The sequence below is a fragment of the Alosa pseudoharengus genome, unplaced genomic scaffold, assembly GCF_046254945.1.
Source record: "Alosa pseudoharengus isolate Yale_2024_CS ecotype anadromous, Long Island Sound unplaced genomic scaffold, YU_APseudo_1.1 YU_APseudo_1.1_scf_14, whole genome shotgun sequence".
NCBI classification, from domain to species: domain Eukaryota; kingdom Metazoa; phylum Chordata; class Actinopteri; order Clupeiformes; family Clupeidae; genus Alosa; species Alosa pseudoharengus.
In genome coordinates this window covers 24,436,981-24,457,804 of record NW_027468609.1, presented here as the reverse complement: position 1 = coordinate 24,457,804, position 20,824 = coordinate 24,436,981, and the positions used below count along the sequence as shown (strand labels likewise).

The 20,824-nt window shown below is 42.6% G+C and overlaps 1 protein-coding gene across 1 annotated transcript in view; it reads right to left on the bottom strand.

The window, feature by feature from the left end:
- The window catches only part of mast4 (microtubule associated serine/threonine kinase family member 4), a 110,128-nt gene extending 89,304 nt beyond the window's left edge, over window positions 1-20,824 (bottom strand). The window contains exons 1-2 of the mRNA XM_076284305.1: window positions 19,853-20,824; window positions 933-1,086 (exon numbers count right to left, since the gene is read on the bottom strand). Of these exons, the coding sequence (XP_076140420.1) occupies window positions 933-1,086; window positions 19,853-20,143 (445 nt within the window). The 5' untranslated portion in view covers window positions 20,144-20,824. The remainder of the gene's footprint in view (window positions 1-932; window positions 1,087-19,852) is intronic.

Below are 20,824 nucleotides of genomic sequence, written 5' to 3'. Positions count from 1 at the left end.
TGGTGATTCTCTCACTTCGCGAGATGATTTCCTCCCAGTCATCCTCTGCAATGGCCGGGAAGTGCCTACTTATCACCACGCAAATTAAAATATTACTGTCCTCTGAGGAGAATTGGACCGAATTTCTGAAATGTTTGAGATTCAACGCAAACGCACCGTGTGCCATTTAAAATGAGAGTTTAAAAACAAAAGTACACAAGTGTGTTAGGATCCCAAAATACATTTGAGGAACTTGAGAGCACATCCTGCGAGACAAACTCTACATCTTGCATGCACAGCATGTGTGTGTGTGTGTGTGTGTGTGTGTGTGTGTACGTGTGTGTACGTGTGTGTACGTGCGTGTTCCTTTCATTCTGTCGGTCTCCAAGTTTCTTTATCAGTAGTTTGGTTGAGTACCTGTATACGCATGTATGTCTGTGTGTGTCTGCTGGAAAATGGCAAAACATCAGTCTGACATTCTGTTCCATTCATGTCCATCTGTGTTTTTCTATCCGTCTGTCTGTGAGCAGTCTGTCAGCCTCTCTCTCTCTCTAAGCAGCCTATCTGTCCATCATTCTCTCTTTCTCTACAAGTAACCTGTTTGTTTGTTTGTTTGTCTGTCTCCCTGCAAGCAACTTGTCTGTCTGTCGCATTCTCTCTTCCTCTCTGGCTGTACCTCTCTGTTTGACTGTGAATGGCTGATAACTCTCTCTGTAAATCTAACAAACCCTGTCTGTCTGCTTGCCTCGCTGTCTGTGAGCAGCATCTGTCTGTCTGTCTGCTTGCCTCGCTGTCTGTGAGCAGCATCTGTCTGTCTGTCTGCTTGCCTAACTGTCTGTGAGCAGCATTTGTCTGTCTGTCTGCTTGCCTCACTGTCTCTGAGCAGCGTCCGTCTGCTTGTCTGTGTGTGAGCAGCGTCTGTCTGTCTATCTATCTGTCTGTCTGTCACCCACCTGTGAGTGCTCCCCCAAGGCTCCCTCTGCGGAGCTGTTTGCCGTCCTCGCTCAGCTGCCGCTTGAACTTGAGGGCCATGCCCGAGCCATGCGACACCTCCGGGTTGCTGCACTTCCGGAGGGGCATGGAAGGGGGGTACAGGATGTTATCCAGCTGCAGAAGAGGGAGGAAGAGCGGACACAAACACAGGAGTTCATCAGGGATCACCACTCAACAGGCCTCTGATCATATCACACCTAACCAGAAACCACATGACCATGACATAATGAAGGATTCCTGCTATCAGCAATACCGTATGCAGTTGCTCCAGACAACACACAGTGAACTCACATTGATATACAGCTTAACAGAAGTTGTATGTCAACTTGCTATTACTGTATACAATACATTCTTATAGGAACATGCTTGACATTTCATAACAAGTGATTACATATTGTATGTGTGTGCAGATGTGTGTATACATATGAAATGCATTATTTCATATTTGGCTGTGTATTGGTGCTGACTACTTGTTGTGAACCAAATAAGCCCTTGGCAGCATAATCTCATTTTACACAAGCCCCCTTGCAAACTGGACATACATTTCTGTCTTATTGCTGTCACATTAGCAATTATAACTAGGATTCTCTATATGTTCCCTTTCTCACCCATCTCATTATTTAAAACACAGAGGTTGTTGTGAGTTAGCTGACAGTGAAAGCCATGCACGTATTGGCAGAATCAATTTGGAGAAGAAGTGAGAGCAAACTGGGGATGGCGGCGGCACTTCCTTATAACCTTTCAAAATGTTTACTCCTTACATAAGCACTGATTATCTCTCATTAAGGCTTTCTGAGAAGATCTGAGCATCCCCAAATCTCTCACTCACACACACACACACACACACACACACACACACACACACACACACACACACACACACACACACACACACACACACACACACACACACACACACACACACACACACACACACAATCATTTTCCATGCACATCAGTGATTCTTAATCTTTGGCACGTAAATGTATTTGTCATTATAATGGCAAATTGAGTGCATTGGGGGAAAAGGGAACATTAAAAAAGTTTCAATTTGATTTGTTATGCTTCTGAGCTTTTGAGTGGGATATTCGCTTGGGAGAACTTTGGGCAAAACAGTCACCACCTTTATCAATTCAAGCAGAACGACATGGTCATGTTACAATATGACATTATTGTTGAAGTCTAATCAAACCATAAAGTAAAGCTTAACACAGCATGACACCCTGCAGTTACATAATATAATTGTGTATTATAAAGCAGTTGCTTGTCTATTACAAGTACAAACCATTTCATTGCAAGTGAGTACTAAGTAGCATAGTTTTATGACCGATTTATTACATAGCATGTTACACTGCAGATAACAGTCATGTATTTAAAAGAGCATTAATGGCGTCACCCAAAATGAAAACGTTTAGTAGCCCTGCATGTCTACGTGCAAAATGTTCTTGGCTTGCAGCATAGGTTTTTCAATTGTTATCAAACGCAAAGCATGCACAAAATCTTAACGAGTCAAATCAGTATAAAATATTGTAACACATTTAACGTCCATTCCCCTATTATGTGTCTACGGGCACCTTAATTTGATCGGAGAAAAGGCTTTGGGATAAACCTCGCCACAAAGTGCACACCTCAAGATGAACTCTAGCAGGGCATCCTGCTGGTCGTACCACAGTATATAATATGACCGCAACACAGTGCTACATACATAATCAGAGGAAAACAAATTGTGTGTGTGTGTGTGTGTGTGTGTGTGTGAGTGTGTGTGTGTGTGTGTGTGTGTGTGTGTGTTTCAGGGGGTGGTCCCCAGGGAGCAAAAGCTTCTAGGCTATTCCGCTATTCAGCCTAGTGGGGCTGCGTGCCCACCAACTTTCATGTGCCCTGGTGTTTGAGCGTCCTGGGAATCACCAACCAAAAATCAATGAAAAAACACATGGAAAAGAAAAACAACAACCAAAAAAAACATTGACAAAACCTATATGACCTATATAATTAGGACTTATATGATAAGCAAAGTGCTGGAGTAAAATTAACACAATGGCAGTGCTTAAACTGCATTCAACTTCACCCATTTTGCAAACTGCACTGTTTGAATGGATAATGCAGGCCACACCATTGATATACAATGGATACTCTGAGGAAAAATAAAAGATCAGGGTATTACCATCACATATCCACAAAAGTTTTTTTTTTGTCTATGGCAGGTTTCATGCCACACCACTCCTAAAACCAATATAGGAAATGGAAGGAAAGACTGAGTTACATAACATCAAGGTCAATGTCATAGGCTCCTGGAAGCCTCCAGGTGGTATTGGATCATGTTACTAGGAAGGGGGCTGATGTGCCCTCACTGTGCTGTTGTCCAGCACAACAATGAGTGCCATGTCACAATACGGACGAGTTTGTAAGCAGGGACGCTGCGCGGCAACCAGGAGGGACGGTGTTCCAGCTCGAAACACCTCTACGGTCAGAACAATAGCGGCGCAGAGGAAACGGTCCTCCCAGTGAACACAAACATGAGCTGGCCCCTGAGCGCGCTTATGACAAGACATGACGGAGGAAATGCCCACCCGCTCAAGAGAGACTGATTCATCATCCCGCTTGTTTGCAGTGCAGACACACATAAACACGCACAAATGGAGGCAAACGCTACCACAGAGATTGAATTGAACATGTGTCAGCGCGCACGCACGCACACACACACACACACACTTACAAAAAAGGAACTACTGCTTAGAAAAACGATGTGCTGGCTCACAGGCAAGGACATACAAATTCCAATGGATGACATAAACGTCAGCAAAGAAGGGTTCCTCTGCAGACCATGTTCCTGTTTCACTAAACTTCTGATCCACAACTTCATTCTACAGCTATGCCAATTGTTCACGTGGACAGAGAACACACAGGGTACAGAATGCCCAGAACCACATTGGTCAGGACAATTGGCTCCATAGAGCCTCTGGGATTTTTCACATTCCCTTAAGGGTTTTCCGCACGGCTGAGGGAAGTGGAAAGCCCAGTTTTTACAAAAGACTGTCTTTTCCCGCCGAAGCTGGTCTGCCCTGCGGGGCTCAGGAGGGACCAGTCATGAGACATTTCCTCCCATTCAAAAAGGGGCACCATCCCAGTGATGAGCCACCCAGCCACTTACTCACTGCTGACTGGCTGTAAAAAAACAGAGACGGCATTGTTAAGACACGCACAGTGCCATGAAAGATGAAAAAGCCATAGAGCCCCGAATGGAGGCGGCGTTCATCCTCCCCACATGTGGCTGCTCACTGGGAACTCGTCGAGCCGTAAAAGTTCGCCCCGGGACAAAAGGGAAGACGAGGCGAAGGTGTGTTCCTGTCCGTCTCAGGGAAACAGAGGAAATAATCCAGCCTGCGGTGCCAACTTTCCACTGGTGCAACACCCAGAATAAAAAATGCCACGCTTGCAGCTCATGCTACATCAAAGGAAGTCAGGTCTAAAGCAAGAGGTACCTCACCAGACTTATTCAGCTGACATATCAGTTATTGTAGAGCTGATATGACCTAAGCGTTAGTACAGACTGGAGATAGGAACGATTATATCAGACAAGCAACAGATAGAGCAATGCCCTGCTATCAGGCTTTAAAGGGGTGAAAAAAAGGCTGTTGTATACTTAAAGCTAGAATAAGTTAGCCAAGTATAAAAAAGGGAGCACTCACTCTATCAAAACACAAACTCTGTACTTACATGTATTGAGAGGATACAAAACAAAGACATCTAGAAGAAGAAAATAATTAATAATGTAATAAAAAAGATCAATGGTTTCAGGTCATTCCATTCTGATTGATGGCCCCAGAATCCACCCGATAGAGACAAACTGAATAAAAATCAGTGGCGCTACAAAAAACGATTTAATTTTATCGGTGCAGATATCACAACGCTGTGCTTTATTATATAACCGTCCATCTGGTTGGAAGCGGCTAGAGTATCGTCAGGCTCTCAGTCTGTGCAAAGCTGCTCAAATGGGCTGCCAGGATTTAAGAGCTCTTCAACAACAGCACTGGTGGTGGAACGGTAGTCATTGTCTCTTAATTGCACTTCAGCTCTTGCTAATGTCTTTGCTGCGGCGTGGCCCAAAGAGAGGTTTTTCCAGGTCAGCGGTGTTCTTCCTTCTGGCTTAAACTAGGGTAGGCCAAGAGCACAGTTCAAAAGATAGCTTACATGTGTGTGTGTGTGTGTGTTTTCCCTCAGAAACACATACTGTAGGACTCTAACACATTGAGAGCTGCAGAAAGCTTTAATGTGAATTTCTATGACTATCGCAGTCAGTAACAGATAGACAGACAAACAGTCCAGTACAACATGTTTTGCATCTGCATTACAGAATGTACCCTTGAATAAAATAAATCCAAGGTATTCATACACATAAACATGCATACATGAAGTGGAATGTGACATTCTACTGGGAGCCACAAAAAGTGTCACAAATACATTGCCTTTGACTATCCAGTTTTCCATAATCTACAGTGAATCATTGCGCCACAGACATCATTGTGGCAGACTTCATTAACATATTTTTCTCCATTTAGTTTGTAACCAAATTTCAAACTGTTTCAAAACCAAACCAGCCTAGAGGGCACACATCGGACGACTGACCTTTGAAAAGAAACCTTTATTCTACTACACCTAAAAACAATGAGCTCATCTCCTGGCCCCCTGCCAGTACCAAGTAAATATCTCGCTGTGTTCGCTCAATAAAAACAGATGGGGAGTCGTAAAAATCCCATCATGCACTGGGAGCCAGCGGCACGGCTCGTGTGCTGACTAAACGCCGTCTTGTGTTTACACACAAACAGCTCCGATACGGGCCAAAGATGAAGGCCAGCGATGATTAATGGCCTCTGGGAGGAAGAACATTTCTCTTCTCCTGAACACACAGGTGTGGCCGTCGCTCTCTGAACATTCATCATCAATCGCAATCGGGTTTCAATGACGTCACCTAATATCAGATTGGATGGCATGCATTTTTGATAAATCGTCAAAGCCATTGAGCTGTGGGCGCCCCCACGAGTAATGACTTTTCGAGAGCTATTTTTTGATTACCCATTCAGGATGACAAACGAGGGAGATCCATCATTGGAAAAGTAAACAAATGCGGTGAAAATTAAGTTAAATGTAAATATCATGCCACTGTTCTTAGGCAATATATCAACACAGAGCACTATTATTACCACCATCCAACCATGTGATTAATTATGAGCCTCCCAAAACACTAAACAAAACACGTCAACATGGCACAGCAACATACACATACACACCAAGGGTATAAAACCTGCTTTAAATAGAAAGTTCCCCTGTCGCCACTGATGATCACTGTTTTGGTAACCCCTCTACACCATGCCTGAAATATGATGCTTTGTTTTTAGTGATAATCGTTGTCGTGACAATGGTGTGGTGCCCCATCGGAATACAGGAGCAGAACACCTTTTGACTACCCCCATGCAGGTACCTGTCTTATTACCATCAGCAACACCCCCCCCCCCCCCTTTTTCTCTCTCTTCAGTTATCAAGGAAAGATTAGTGCAGTAGTGGCTCCTGCAGAGCTTCTCTGAAGAACGATCCCAAACACGCTTATGTAACTTCGTCTGAAAGCAGCCGGAACAGGATCGCTGAATGATGACCTATGGTAAGCAGCTTAATTGGTAGGTGCTAAGAACAGTCTGAGGATATCAGTCTTGTCACAGGAGCTGCCCCCAGACCGTTCAAATGCTTGTTTGAGTGCGGAGAATGTCCAAATGGCACATCGGTGCGGACCCGTGAGTACTTCACAAGCAGACCCTACCAAATGGCCAGGAGTGGAGACCGCAGAGCAGAGTTTCGGAGACTGAAACTCATGTCCAGTTAGTATTGGATAAGGAACACAACCCTGAGCTGAAGGTCATGGGTCAAATTTGCTCAACCGGTCGAGCAAGAGGCTAATCCCAGGGAGCTGTAACACTAATGAAATGCACACCTTATCTTATTTTGGGTGAAAGTGCCTGCTAAAGAAATGAACATACAAATATGCAAGTCTGCTGGTTCAGCATCATAACCCAAAATACCTAGGTTACCTATTTACCCCTTCAAAGGCATAATTCTGACAGGGTTAACATCTATTTACAGAATCTTCACTAGCACGTAACAGGCTCAGTCAATGGACAGATTACCTGGGTTACTATCAAATGACCTCTTAAGTCTACTATAAAAAGGCAGCCTGACACTGGATGCCATCACCACAACAACAATTTTTATAGCTCTTTATCAAGGCACTCAAATCCAGACATCAATGCTCTCAGTAAAATCCACCACAGCAACTGGCTTCAAAAATTGCCCCAGTAACCTGCACTCAAATGTGTGTGGGGCTTAGAACTCAGAACTACATTACTAAGGGGTTGCTGGGTTACAGGTAGGCAGGCAAGTCACACCACGCCCTCTGGCATTATTTATATAATTGTCTAGTATATATAATGCATATAAAAAATTGTAAATACAGTATATACATAAACACTTTACTACTCAGAACTGATGCGCTACATGTGGAGTTCTTTCTGAAGAGAACAATGGGGAAGGGGGGGGGGGGGGGGGGGCGGCGGGATGAATTACAGCTTTCTGAGATTTAATTACTGCATGCATTCCATCACCTCATTCTGCTCCTCAATGCAAACACCAGCCAGAGCTCTCATACCTGATGTGATCAAAGTCAGTGAACAAGAAGACAGGTACAGGTTTGAGATGTGTTCATTCACAGGCAAAGACAGACAGAAAGTGAGGGAAAGTGCCTAAGGCTACTGAAGGCTGCCTGATAAGCCTGACACTGCAGAGAGAAAAGGCTTTTTTCCTCTCTCCAATTTCAATTGAACCCAAATCCCTCCAGAACTACATGCTGCACAAACTGAGAAGGAAAAAAAAACTAAACACAAAGTCAGTGCAAATCTCTCTGTTTGGTGCCAATCCCACACTTCACAGCTCCTGGGGTTGGAGACGCGGCTTTGACACTTCCTCATGCTCACAACAGTAGTGGGTGTTGGTGACATTCAATCTTTGTCATTCCTGCTGCCCAGAGCAATGCCAAGCCTCCAAAGCAGGAGATGGGGGGTGGGGTTGGCAGGTTTGCAGCGGGGATAGATGGCAGCTCCTCTCTTTAGCTTCGCCAACAACCTTCCGTGTAAGGTGAAGACATGGCATGTTTTTATGGTAAATCGCCCACGCCCACACCAAGCTCATATCCAAAACATGGTGACTCCCTCTTTTGGCTCAGAGTGGCCACAAAAATAAATGTGTGTGTGTGTGTGTGTGTGTGTGTGTGTGTGTGTGTTGGGGAGGGGGTCCACAGTACACAGACTACTTGGTCCATAACAAGCTCCTTGGTCCTTTCCAGCTTTTCCCATGATGTCACTTGCCTAACGCCAAAGGCATGTTTCGAGAAGCAGAGCTTGCTGTTTGATAAGCCTTGTTCAAACCTTGGAGTTGGACAAAGTCAACACCTTCCAAGGCTTAGTGCAGCATGGAGGCAATGTCACTCAGAGCCTTATCTTATTTTCACACACAGAAAACAAAGGGTTGATTCCTTTCAAACAAGCATAAAGCAGACCTCCAATCAAGCATTCTCTGTGATAAATTCAGGTGAGTAATGTAGTGAATAAAAACAGTACGGAGTAGAGTGGTAAAAACATACCGGTCCGAGGCCGAGCGCACTATATAAACCTATTTGAAATGCACTATGAAAGCTTCTGTGTGGCTCAGAGTGTCCGTAAGACGTCACATCACAAGAACTGTGAGTGATCACAGAGCAAGCTGTGAGAAGTACCTTTTATTCTCAGAAGAAACAAGAGTGATCACTGAGACAAAAAGACTTACAGACTCTCTCGCTGGGGGAGGGGGGGGGGGGGGGGCAATGAAGACTTTAAAAAATCTGTCAGGTTCAAAGACAGAAAAGATGCCAGAAGGAGCCGAGGCAAGTTGAGGGAAAATAAAAGATAAAGGGATGAGAGAAAGAGACAAGAAAGAAAGGCAGAGGAAAAAGGCAGACACAAAATTGAAAGAAAGAGAGAGAGAGAGAGAGAGAGAGAGAGACTCATTTTCTGGAAATAGCTTTCACACCCATCAGCACCACACAGAGAGCAGAACAAACCCTCAGTGGTCCCTACAGTGAGGAGTGAGGAGTGGCTATCCCCCCCTGGGGTTCGGAGTGGCTGTTCAGCCTGTGGGGAGGCTACCCAACCACCCAGGCACACAGCCAAGCAGCACAGGCTGCTCCAATCATCACCAACCACCCTGCCACAGGAGCCAGCCTACTCATCCCCATCTCCATGAAATTATCACACCATCAAATGGTACCATGATCAGTATCATCATAACAATCACCCCAACCTACTCCACATTTCTTCAAAGAAAATAGCATGACCTCGGACAGGATGTCTATCAGAATAAAAATAAATAAAAATAAACAAAATTTATTAACACCCAAGGGGGTAACATTCCTCCCATCACATGTTTTTTTATAAATAAATAAATAAATAAATAAATAAATAAAATCACTTGTGGCCAATATTCTAGAGAATCTAGAAATCAGAGTATTTATAAAAATCTAACCACATTACTACTCAACTCTCTCTTGTTGTTGTTGCTGCTGCAGCTGCTGTTGTTGCGGCTGTCATTGGCATAATCAGAGCTCACCTGACCCCTGGAGATACCTTTTCATTTCATGTTAATATCCCCCGCCACGAAGGGCCACCGAGAGGAGGCAAACATAATGGATGTATTACCACCACGTAATTACACATGTTCGCCACGCCAGGGACGCACTCTATTTATCTCAAGTGGCCAGTTTTTGTTGTTGCTGATTATTTTTAAAACAGGATGAAAAATGTGATGGTGGTCTTTATGAAGATGATGATGATGATGATGATGATAAAGGATTCAGCCCCATCAAATTCACCCACCTAAGCATATTGTGTAAGCCTATGATCGCTTACATTAATTGAGTGTTTGTCTCTTCTGCCCTAACAAACATTGACGAAAGCAATGCAACACATTAAGGATTAGACAGCGCCTGTGGGCAGAAATCTCGACACCGAACCAAACGACCTCTGACTTAAACGTGCTCCCTGGCTTTTGCATTTATGACTGGTCCAGGCAAAATGAAAATGCAATATGTTGCGTAACTGTTAGATAATCTCCTGATCAACAGTCTACACACAAATGAGAGCAACCGTATCAACTTCATACCATTAAATTATCTACCTTCAAGGGATTTGACATGAAGCTGTTTGGCTCAGATAGACAAAACATCATTTCTATGTTTACATAAAGCTTTAGTAGGAAATTATATACCACACAGTTACGGTCACAGAGCTGAAAAAAGAAATCCCTTGAAGCATTGAAATAGCCTTAAGGTCTGTATGTCGACTGAGCGTACAAAAAAAGTATTCTCTGTGATTTAAAAAACAACAAAAAAACAACAGTATACACAGAAAAATAGCCCATGACTGTTACAACTACACTAATTAATACACTGAGATTTTGAACCCAGTTCAAAACTATCTTCTACAACTACTGTTGCAATTGTTATTTGAAGATGAAAACATAGCAAATAGCATTCAAACCTTGAACAACTGACTTTTTCTTAGCATTACGTCCGTGTCGTCAATCTGTTGATGCATTTATGCATTTAATTTCATGCCTAAGATACTTACGGTCGAAAGATGTGATCACCAGGTTCTATTCTCGACTTGCAGATTCATCAACAACATTAAAAGTTGAAACATTTCATTACTTCATTGAGATTCATCATACAGACACATAAGCCGATTGATTTAGTGGTCCATTCTAATGAAAACTGGCATCAATCTCCTCTAATGTTGTGTAATATACTTCACTTATTGGTCATTGAAGTTCAGGATTAGTGGTCAGTGTCCTAATAATCTGAATTTATTAACATCATAATAACTGTAATAAATCTCCTGATGCGAAATGAATCTGTTCCTGCTAGGAAACCCATGGCTATGCTACAGAATGACAGTGACATCTTAGATGGTAGGGACACTGCTTGAAAAAAGGTCTAATCATCAAACAGTAGCAAGGCAGCAATATCTTACGGTGTCCAGGTGCATGAACAATGCATACATATTCTCAAATCTTTTAACAAAATTTAAACTTAACACTATGTGTACTTAATACATGTGTCTTTAAGCCCCCCCCCCCCCCCCCCATTTCACATTAACCACATAACTGTAAAACAACCGTAAAACTCCCGTTTGATTGATCTGGTTGTACTACTGTTTCCTTATTAAGGGGTAAAGTCCTTGGACCATAAATTCAAACACAGATAAGATTGTCCCCTTTCATGAGAAAACAAGGGATAATTACTCTCTGAAATGATCACAGGAATCTTTTCTGAGCTGAGAAACAAGGGAACACTCATCTATATGATCAGCCACTTCTTTTTATGGTTGGGAGAGGGGTAAAGTACATCGGAGAAAGAAATGCCTTCGATTTCTGAATACTCTGAATCTGTATCCATTAAAAAAACATCTTTGGAACAGTGAAAAGGATTCTTAACGAGATTTGCACTCACTCACATGGCCACCAAGACAAAATATTAAGAGCCAAATCACCTTAATCATACTGTATTGAGGAGACTCCCAAATCATATTTTGCAATGCCAACATTTGTTTTTCCACTTCACCAGCTAGGCTTACAAAACAGACATCCTTCATATCCATGCTGCTGATGGCAAGTAACCCTTTAGACCTGAAATGTAAATGGTAAATGGCTAGCTCATCCTTAAGCCATCAGGTTCATTTCACCAGAGGAAGAAATTACCACAGGGGAAGACCTTGAGAGAGTTATTTTCCGTAACATGAGACATAGTTGAGTTGCTGCTGCTGTACTATTTCCTCCCCGTCTCATCACAAATCAGTGACCTGACACACGAGCACCTAGGACACGTGCTTATCCCCTAGCGAGGGTGAACCCCAAGTTAAGCCTTCTGACACTCTATTGACACTACCCTGCTCGATCACTCCCCCTGTAGTTCTCCCTCCATTTCTCTCTCTCTCTCTCTCTCCCCCTCTCTCTCTCTCTCTCTCAACCCAGAATAGTCCAGGGCTGCAAGCAGAGGAGTAACGTGAGATAAGGAACCCGCAGTTCAATGCCGGCAGCCCTTAAAGACTAACCACGAGGATGGGCAAGATGTTCCAGAATGAAAACCCAGAACACGGAACTCAAGAGGGTTTGACTGGAGAGGTCTGGAGGGGGCAAAGGATCAGTGTTTTAATATCACTTTTCTACAGACTGAAGGGAGACAGAAACCTGGCAACTCCTGTGTTTTTCCATTAAGCAATTACCACCATTATAACATAATATTCATATTGAATTCCCTCTCTGCACAGTGTCTGCCACTTTAGACAGGGGAGAAGACATTTGGCAGGCTTTCTCCATTCAGCCATAACTTCTATTATGTCCACAATCATATCTGTTAAAGGCCGGATCTTGTGAGCCCGTGGTGTTTAACCTGACACAAATGGGTGTGATGGCTATGCTCTCGCTGCTGAACAGCTGAGTAAGAAAACACCAATCAGCTGTTATCTTCTCTGCCATGCCTTCCCAGAAGATTGGTCTTCCAACTCATAGAAAAATGAAACAGCAGGGAAGGATGAGGAATGGACGAAGGCCTTGTTTGCAAAGCCTCAGGTGCTTTCCAATGGAGGACACTCTTTGAGCAAACTCAAACAGCACTTCTACAGTGATTATTCCTCTGCCGGTTCAATAACCACCCGATTTCGTCTCGCTCTGCTGATATGGGCGAACGATAATTGCGAGACAATGCTACGCATGTTTATGTGCAATCAAACATGATGAACACGAATCGAAGCAATTGGGCGAAACTAGATTTCCCTTCAGTTTACAAGGTTTTAAAAAAAAAAAACTATTTTTTTCATCTCGATTCACGTCACACATCACGTCACACATTTGCATGCAAAGCAGGCTAGCACAGAACAATGTGTAGAAGGTTCCCTGCACTTGTGTGATTGTGGAGACTGGCCTCACCGAGTTGGATGTAGATTGAGTGCGGGTAGATCTAAGTAAACACTGAGACAATGGCGATTCAAATGGCGATAATTCCACCAAGAGATCCTCCATCCTCATAGCCTGTGCTCATATCCATGGAAACGGGTGACTCTCAGCAGTGGCGCTGCCTGCTGGAGCCACAGGCCACATTCTTTGTGAGGTTTTGGAAGAATTATGGCAGCCAAATAACAGCCTGCCTCCCTGATGCATGCTCCTAGAGGCTGGCTTGTTGTCAGTGTAGTAACCGAGAAGCCCTTAAAGAATCTGCCCCCGAAAGGCACCAAGACGACAGATACCCATTAGTCTAGCTTGAGGAAACAATTGTGAGGTAAGGCCTTCAGCAAACACCGTATTCCACGGCATTTGCATTAGGATGCATTCACAATTAAGAAAAATCAGCATGGAAAGATCTGGGTTACAGTGGCACAAAATGTGGAAGTCATGAGTCAGAGCTCTGACCGGTGGTTGAGGGTGAATAGGAGGGTGAGGATTTGATGATCTACATCCAGCCAAAAAGGTTATAAGATCTCATTGTTCCCTTGGGACATTACAGCACCCATCCCCTCTACAGAACTTTCTCAGAGGTTCTCGGCCTCCGGAGCGCCATTTTGCTCGATGACCTCACAGGCCTCACATCTGCCTGGCCTCAACTCTCACCCCATTCCAGTCCCAAACTCCCAATCACCCACGGCTAGAGAAGAGGTCAAAGTGTGTTTATGCTCCGCAGCCAAACAGCGAGCAGAGCCTGGCTCAAGGGCAACATTGCCTTGAGAGGTAGAGGAGAAAGCTTGTCGGGTGGTCCTGCTCTGCTCTCACGGTCCCACAGCTTTCTCCGAGATCGCCTCCCACCTCCCCTGTAATATCTTTGGCAGGCTTTGAACCCGGCACCCTTCAAAAAACCCTCTCTGTGGGGATTGAAGCTTCCTGTGTTGACACAAGTCTGCTGCTGGATAAACGCAACCAAAAACAGCATTTTCTGAGGGTGTAAAGAGAGCCTGTGGCTATTCCCAGCGAGGGAAGAGTGAAAATTAGGAGGGACTTAAACCAAGGTTTCAAAGTCTAATGAATGACTGGATCATAACTTTACAAAGAGAAAACTGCAGCCAACATCAGTGCACATCACTGTTTTATGAATGCAGCCAAAATAAGGGCTCACCATGCGAACTTGAAACACCCGTCATGAGATAGGAACCTAGATACTTGGTCTACTTCCCAAGTAGGTCCCCTTCTATAATTGGTAATTAGGTAAGATCTTGATCTCAGAAAACAGTGCTTGTAATAGCTAAGCATAATATAATACAAGCCCATCTGAATGTATAACAGATAGGTCTAGCTACATCTCATGGTCTGTGTATGACTTTTTGTGTGACTGTGCATGATTTGTTTTCAGAAACAAGATGGTGTTAAAAATCACAAAAACACTATACAACTTCAAAGTCATGTCAAGTAAAGCGATCTAGTAAAAGTAAACACCCAAAGACGTAGACCAAAGAGTAAAGAGTGAGGTCACACATCCTCTAGTATACAATGGAAATAAAATAGGCAAAAGACTCAAAATAAATGCATGAACGCATAATGGACATTCAATGGATACTTTATATGTACTATGACAAAGACCAATAAGTCAAAAAAGACAAAGACAAAAGTTGGGTCTTAAAAAATGTTATGGGCCTGTTAAAAAGGAGTAAACTTTTCCACTGCATAAGAGCAACAACAGAGGAGGAAAAAAAACAGCAAATCAGTCTAAAATGTCTGACTCAAGTGACTTGGTGAGTACAATTTCACCAAAATGTCAATCCACCAGAACGGCAAGACTCACCACAAAAAGTCAGTCACGATCAAAAAACGATAGATCCTAAAATCAACCAAAACTGTTTAATGCCATGCTGCAGCCTGTCAATATTTTTTTTCAAGGGTCTTTGATAAAAAACATTTTTAAAAAAAACAACAACAATTGTGAGATTGGAGTAAATCAGACAGACACCTCCAGTCCTCCTATAACAGAGAAATGTACTCTACTCCTTAACCCAACCTACATCTCTGCAGACCAATCAACAAAAAGAGACCAAAGGTCAATAGCAAAAATGTGAACACATACTTTCACATCGCCTGAGACATTACAGAGGGACTTCAACTGACAACCCCACAAAACATTTCTCTGCAGTGCCGACACATCCACTTTCTCAGGCTCTACTGTTAAGGTCCATTAGGACCAACTCTGGGACCAATTCTCAATTCCCGTGACCATTCCTTCCCCCAGATACACTGGTTGTGGCCACCTGGCCCCAAAGGATTCTCTGTCCATATATGTTTGCTCCCACGGATATTTTTAGGCTTACATTTATGTGTTTTTATGTAATTTACTGACACAGAGGGCAGGAGTAAGTAATTGTTCTCCTTATTCTTATTTATAGGGGGGGGTAGTGGGTTTCCCTAAACATTTCAGGAAAGTTGTTTGTCTGTTTGTCCAGCAAGGTCATCCACTAGTTCCTCATGCCTGCATGGAAGTGAGTCACAAGATCACAAGATTCCAAGTCCCACAGAATTCACCTCCAACCCAACGTCATCTTCAATCTAATCACATTAACAGAATCACTCCTCTACACAGACAGGTCTGACATTAGAAAGTGTGAAATGTTACCCAAGCATGTACTGATGCAATTTATTTCACATCGGCCTTGGTGAGAAACGTGGCCAATTACGAAAGACTAAAGATTTCTTCCTGCACATACACATTTGTCAGCCTTTCAAGAAAAACTAAAACAAAAACTACAGATACTTCTGCATGGCATCCATGTTTGCATAACAAAGACTTCTATGAATAGAACCTATTAGCTTTTATGATTGGCAGCTACTTGAATGTCTTTATTTTGACAGCATCTATGTCACTTTAGAAGCCTCAGGCTTTGTTTGGTATTAAACATTCTCTGTGTCTCACTGACCTTATTTAAAATAATGCAATTCATGGCACCAACAATTAAAAGAATTTCTTGAGGACATTTTCAATAGGGCTTTGTTAAACCACAACAGTAAACTTCCTTATTGTTTGTGATGAAGCATTTACAGTTTAAACAAAGGCTTTGAAGAAGTGGTTTGGAATCTTAACACAAATCACTGTTTATACTTCATCCGTATGCCCAAAAAATAACTACTATCAATTTCATATTTATTTAAAAAAAAGAGATCACAAACAAAGACTAAATGAATGCATCCAAGGGACCTGGTACCCTACTGTATGTCATTCACAAAATATTTCAAGTTAATCAAAGGTGCTCAATGGTCTTTCTGTGCACGAGTGTTACCGCATGAAAGTGCAGGCTAAAAAGTATCTTACCTTGCATCCATCCGAAGATGCACACCCACCCACTGTAAGATGTCCACGACGCGCCATTTGTTCAAGATTCAATTCGATACCAACATTGGCAATACTTAACAAAAACTCACACTATCTTCCCTTCATTGTCCACTCTCTCTCACAACCAATATGAATGAATGAACCAAGAGCAAAAAATCGAAGCCACTTCCTGTGATGACATCGGCGGCCACCATAGATGGAAGACAAGCCTTAAACAGATTAAAGCTGAATCCTCTTACTCACTAAGCCATTCATTGACACTGAACGTCTCCTTTTGGAAGCCTATAACCTTGTGAAAATAGATGTTCTGCTTATTTATAACCTTTAGGTTGCACCTTTGATGTTTTGCTGTGGAGAATCACTAGAGAGCATTATGGCTTATTGGTGTTTTCTGTGTGGCCGTATATTAGTGCAGGTTATGTAGGACAGACAAACACAAACACTTCAAATGTCCCTTATCATTAAAGGCCAGTGAGGACCATGACCAAGTAACCACTGTAAGTTGGCCATATTGGTGAATAATTATATAATAATAATAATAATAATAATAATAATAATAATAGTTGATGAACAAAATCTCCACACACAGTCTGCAATGTGGTTAAAGTTGGTAGTAAATGTTACGGCTTTACACCATGTACGCATCATTTTTCAACGCTGCAGTGATCCACAGCTCATCTTACAAAGTGACAGGATAAATTTGGTCAGACAAGTTATTTGAGGATAGATCATAATTCAACCACATAATTTAAGTACCGTGGCAGAAAGTGGAGGCCAAGAAAGAGGCCTGGCAGCTCTACTTCTGGCAATGTTCTTTTCTCACCCCTTATAATCACAGGCAGTAATCAGCCTCACTGTTATGAAAAAAATACAGTCACTAGATTGCTAGAGGAACATTCACTTTTTCACATCTTCAAATGGGCATAAAACGCAGGCCTATGTGTGCATCATAGACCTGAGGGCACATAATAGATGACTATGACAATTGTCTGGCCAATAAAATCTCAGGATATGGTAAACATCAGCACCCTGGCCCCTTCCCCAATTCTCATGATTCCAATATATAAACATAAATAGCAGAGGTGGTTTCATCGGTGGCTATTCTGGCTATGTGCCAGAGTAACAGGTATGTTTCTCCCAAACAAATTCAGTTTAATCTTAATAAAGTCCTTTTTGCTAAAGCCAAACACATCAGCGCTGACTGAACCTCATTTGTTGGTTAAACACAAGTTCCATCGACTTGAATCTGGCTACATGGTTTACATTAGGGCTGGGACAACGCGTCGACGTAATCGATGATGTCGACGCAAAAAATATGTCGACGCAAAATATGCGCGTCGATTCGTTAAGCATAATGTGTGCCGCTAAATAGTTTTAATTTTACACCTTCAGTGTTTCCCATAAGTTGACTAATCTGTGGCTGGGGGCCACGAAATCATTTAGCTGTGCTTTTCACGAACACAGCCTTTCCTTGCCCCAGCCACTCTCTCTTGTAACGAGCCCGCTGCCCCTCCTCTGCATGTGCATTTAACAAAATATTAACGATTGTTGGATTGTTGTTGCTTGCCACATAGAAGCATTGCATAGAACACGGCGAGCTAAATTGCTATTAAATCCGCTTAGCATCGTGACCATGCTGTGCAAATGTGTTCAAAACTGCTGCATTAAAGTTAACTCTACTTAGTTTGGTCTCCTCAATGTACTATGTTGTGATGAGACCTTAGCAAAGTTATGCAATCAAGCAGTATCTCAAAGCTAACGTTAGAATACTGTTTGGATGTTGAGTTTAGCATGCTTACAGGTGTTTGTCAATTTCGTTATTCATGCAGGGCTCATTTTATTGACTCTGACACTGAATGTTTGCAAAATCCCGATGTAAATGGAAAAGTGTTTTCCAAGACTCAAAAGTGCTTGTCCCAAGGAGAAGTATGAACAGTTATTTGACTAACTACGTTATGAATTGCATCCACACATCAGCAGCGTTTTAACTGTGTTAATGTTAATTACAAGGATTCCCTCACGAACGTCGTCTTAAAAGTCACAGGCACTCAATTAGACCTATACACTACTGAACTGAATGCTACCTCTGACTAAGAATGCATGACTTATTTTGGAATCTTAAGAGCAATAAACATATATTCCAATGTTAAGGAATTCATGTTTTTGTTCATTCAGATATGTAAATCAACATGTATAGTTATTATTAGTCAATTAATGGGGAGATAATTGAATCGAAATCGAATCGGACTGAAAAAATGAATCGTTAGATTAATCGATGCATCGAAAAAATAATCGCTAGATTAATCGTTTAAAAAATAATCGTTTATCCCAGCCCTAGTTTACATAATGCGAGTATAAACTGACGGTGTCCAGTTTGTGTACCTTTGGTATGCAGCTGAAGCAACGACGTCTTGTAAACAATTGGGGGGGGCGAGATCCTGAGGATAAAGCCACCTTCCACATTCAAGCTGTCCGGAGTTTATGGCAGGCTGATAACTGCCTGACATGAGGTTGAGGTCCTGTCACAGCCTGCTACTTGCAGATGAGCCAAGACCTGCTCCTTGCCATGCAGCCAGAGAGCTTGATTAACTGACGCTGCTTGGCCTGGCCTAGACATCACCTACAAGACACTTCAGCCTCAGGACAGGAGGTTTGAGGACCATGGACCACAGGACATGTAACAGCCCCATAGATCAGTTTGTCGTCTTTCACTTGCACTCCAGGAGAGCTGAATGTACTTTGAAGAGAGATGGAGCTCTATGAAGTAGGTGAAACCAGTCCAAACCTGGGCTGGCAACTCACCAAGTTAGTTTACCGGTAGCTGTGTCATGACTTGCACTCCTGTCTAGAATAATTCTTTTTTTTTTTCAGTGACACAATCATGCAGCAATGGCAAAGCAATGCAGATTTACTGCATGAATGCATGTTGCAGTACACTGAACTATCTTAAAAGTGTCTTGGCAGTTTCACGAGTAATTAAGAGCTAACATGCTCTGTGAGATATTCATTTGGAAATAGGCCTACCTGTTCAGATTAAGATTGTGCCTTTTAAAACTAAACAGAAAAAGAAAAGTAACCCAATGCAGCTTGACTTTATGATTTAATGTTCTACCCCTATGCGTTGCTCACTAGAAGGAGTGTTGAAATGTCCTAACAAGATATGGCATGGTTGGTGATTATTGTTGAAACTGTGATTGAAACGTGCCCATGCAGGTAGTCTCAAGAGTAACATTAATGGACTTGGGACGTGAGAGTTAAATGACTGAGTAGCCTAATTATTTGAAGAATCTGAAACCAAGCAGCTCACTTTCACCCAGAACTTTCTCAAGCGTTGTTGACCAAACAAACACAGACAGCCCGACAGAAAACACACCTGTCGATGGCTAATCCACTGAAAGGACCGCAGTGAATGAAGACATCTTGTTGTCCGAAAAAACTGCAACTCACCATTTCTTGTTCATCTTCATCTTCGTCTTCTTCTGGCTCGTCTTCTTTTATAACCTCTATTAGCTGAAGAGAACGCTCGTAGTAGTCGCACTTCGCCTCCTCGCTTGTTACATCTTCCTTCCCCTTTCCCAGATGGATTTCGTCTATTGAATCTTTCCGTTGAAACTCGCCAAAATTGACAGTTTCGCATTCAATATCCTCTGGTGTTATCTCGTTGTCAGATATAGTGTCGGAGCTCAGTGAAGATCTCCTTTCACCAATGCCATATGTGTCGAAATGTTCCTCCTCCATTGCGTTTTAATTAGCCTTGCCGACAACTTGAATACTGAGGTGCACTTATTTAACTTCTATGCCCTCTAATCCTTGGAAAAACATCATTAAGGCTGAACGTTGAATTCATCTTTAAGCTAGAGCTGTCTAGCGAACGCACAACGAGCTCCCATTGAAAAGAAGCGAGGTGGCGTGAGTACGTCTCATCCCTGCTCTTTCCAACTTTGATAGTAATGCTGAAGCAGCGTCTGCCCGGTGCCTGTTGCTTCAGCGTGAGGAGAACTCCTCCCACCTTGACCCGATTGCCTGCGCCAATCACCGTAAATAGGCTATACCACTGACCTTTGCACGAACGAGGTCATGGAAGCGAGTATGTCACAGTATTGAAGAGTTTAGTGCTGTCTGTCACCAATGTAGCTGAGCATAGGCATACAACATCTAACACTATAAGCTACTCCATTCTGAAGGAGACTTACCCTATGCCATTTAGGTCTAGGCCTACTGTAGCCTATGTTGCATGATGTCACTTGTATGGGTGTCACCTGCATAAGGGTAAACTAAATGCCATGTTGTTAACTGAATAATAACATTATATTAAAGAGCAGATAACTGTAGTTTTGGCAGAATTAACATTCAAGAGAGAAATATTCTCATAATTTACAGAATTAATCATTTGAATCATGTAGGCTCTAATGAATGTAT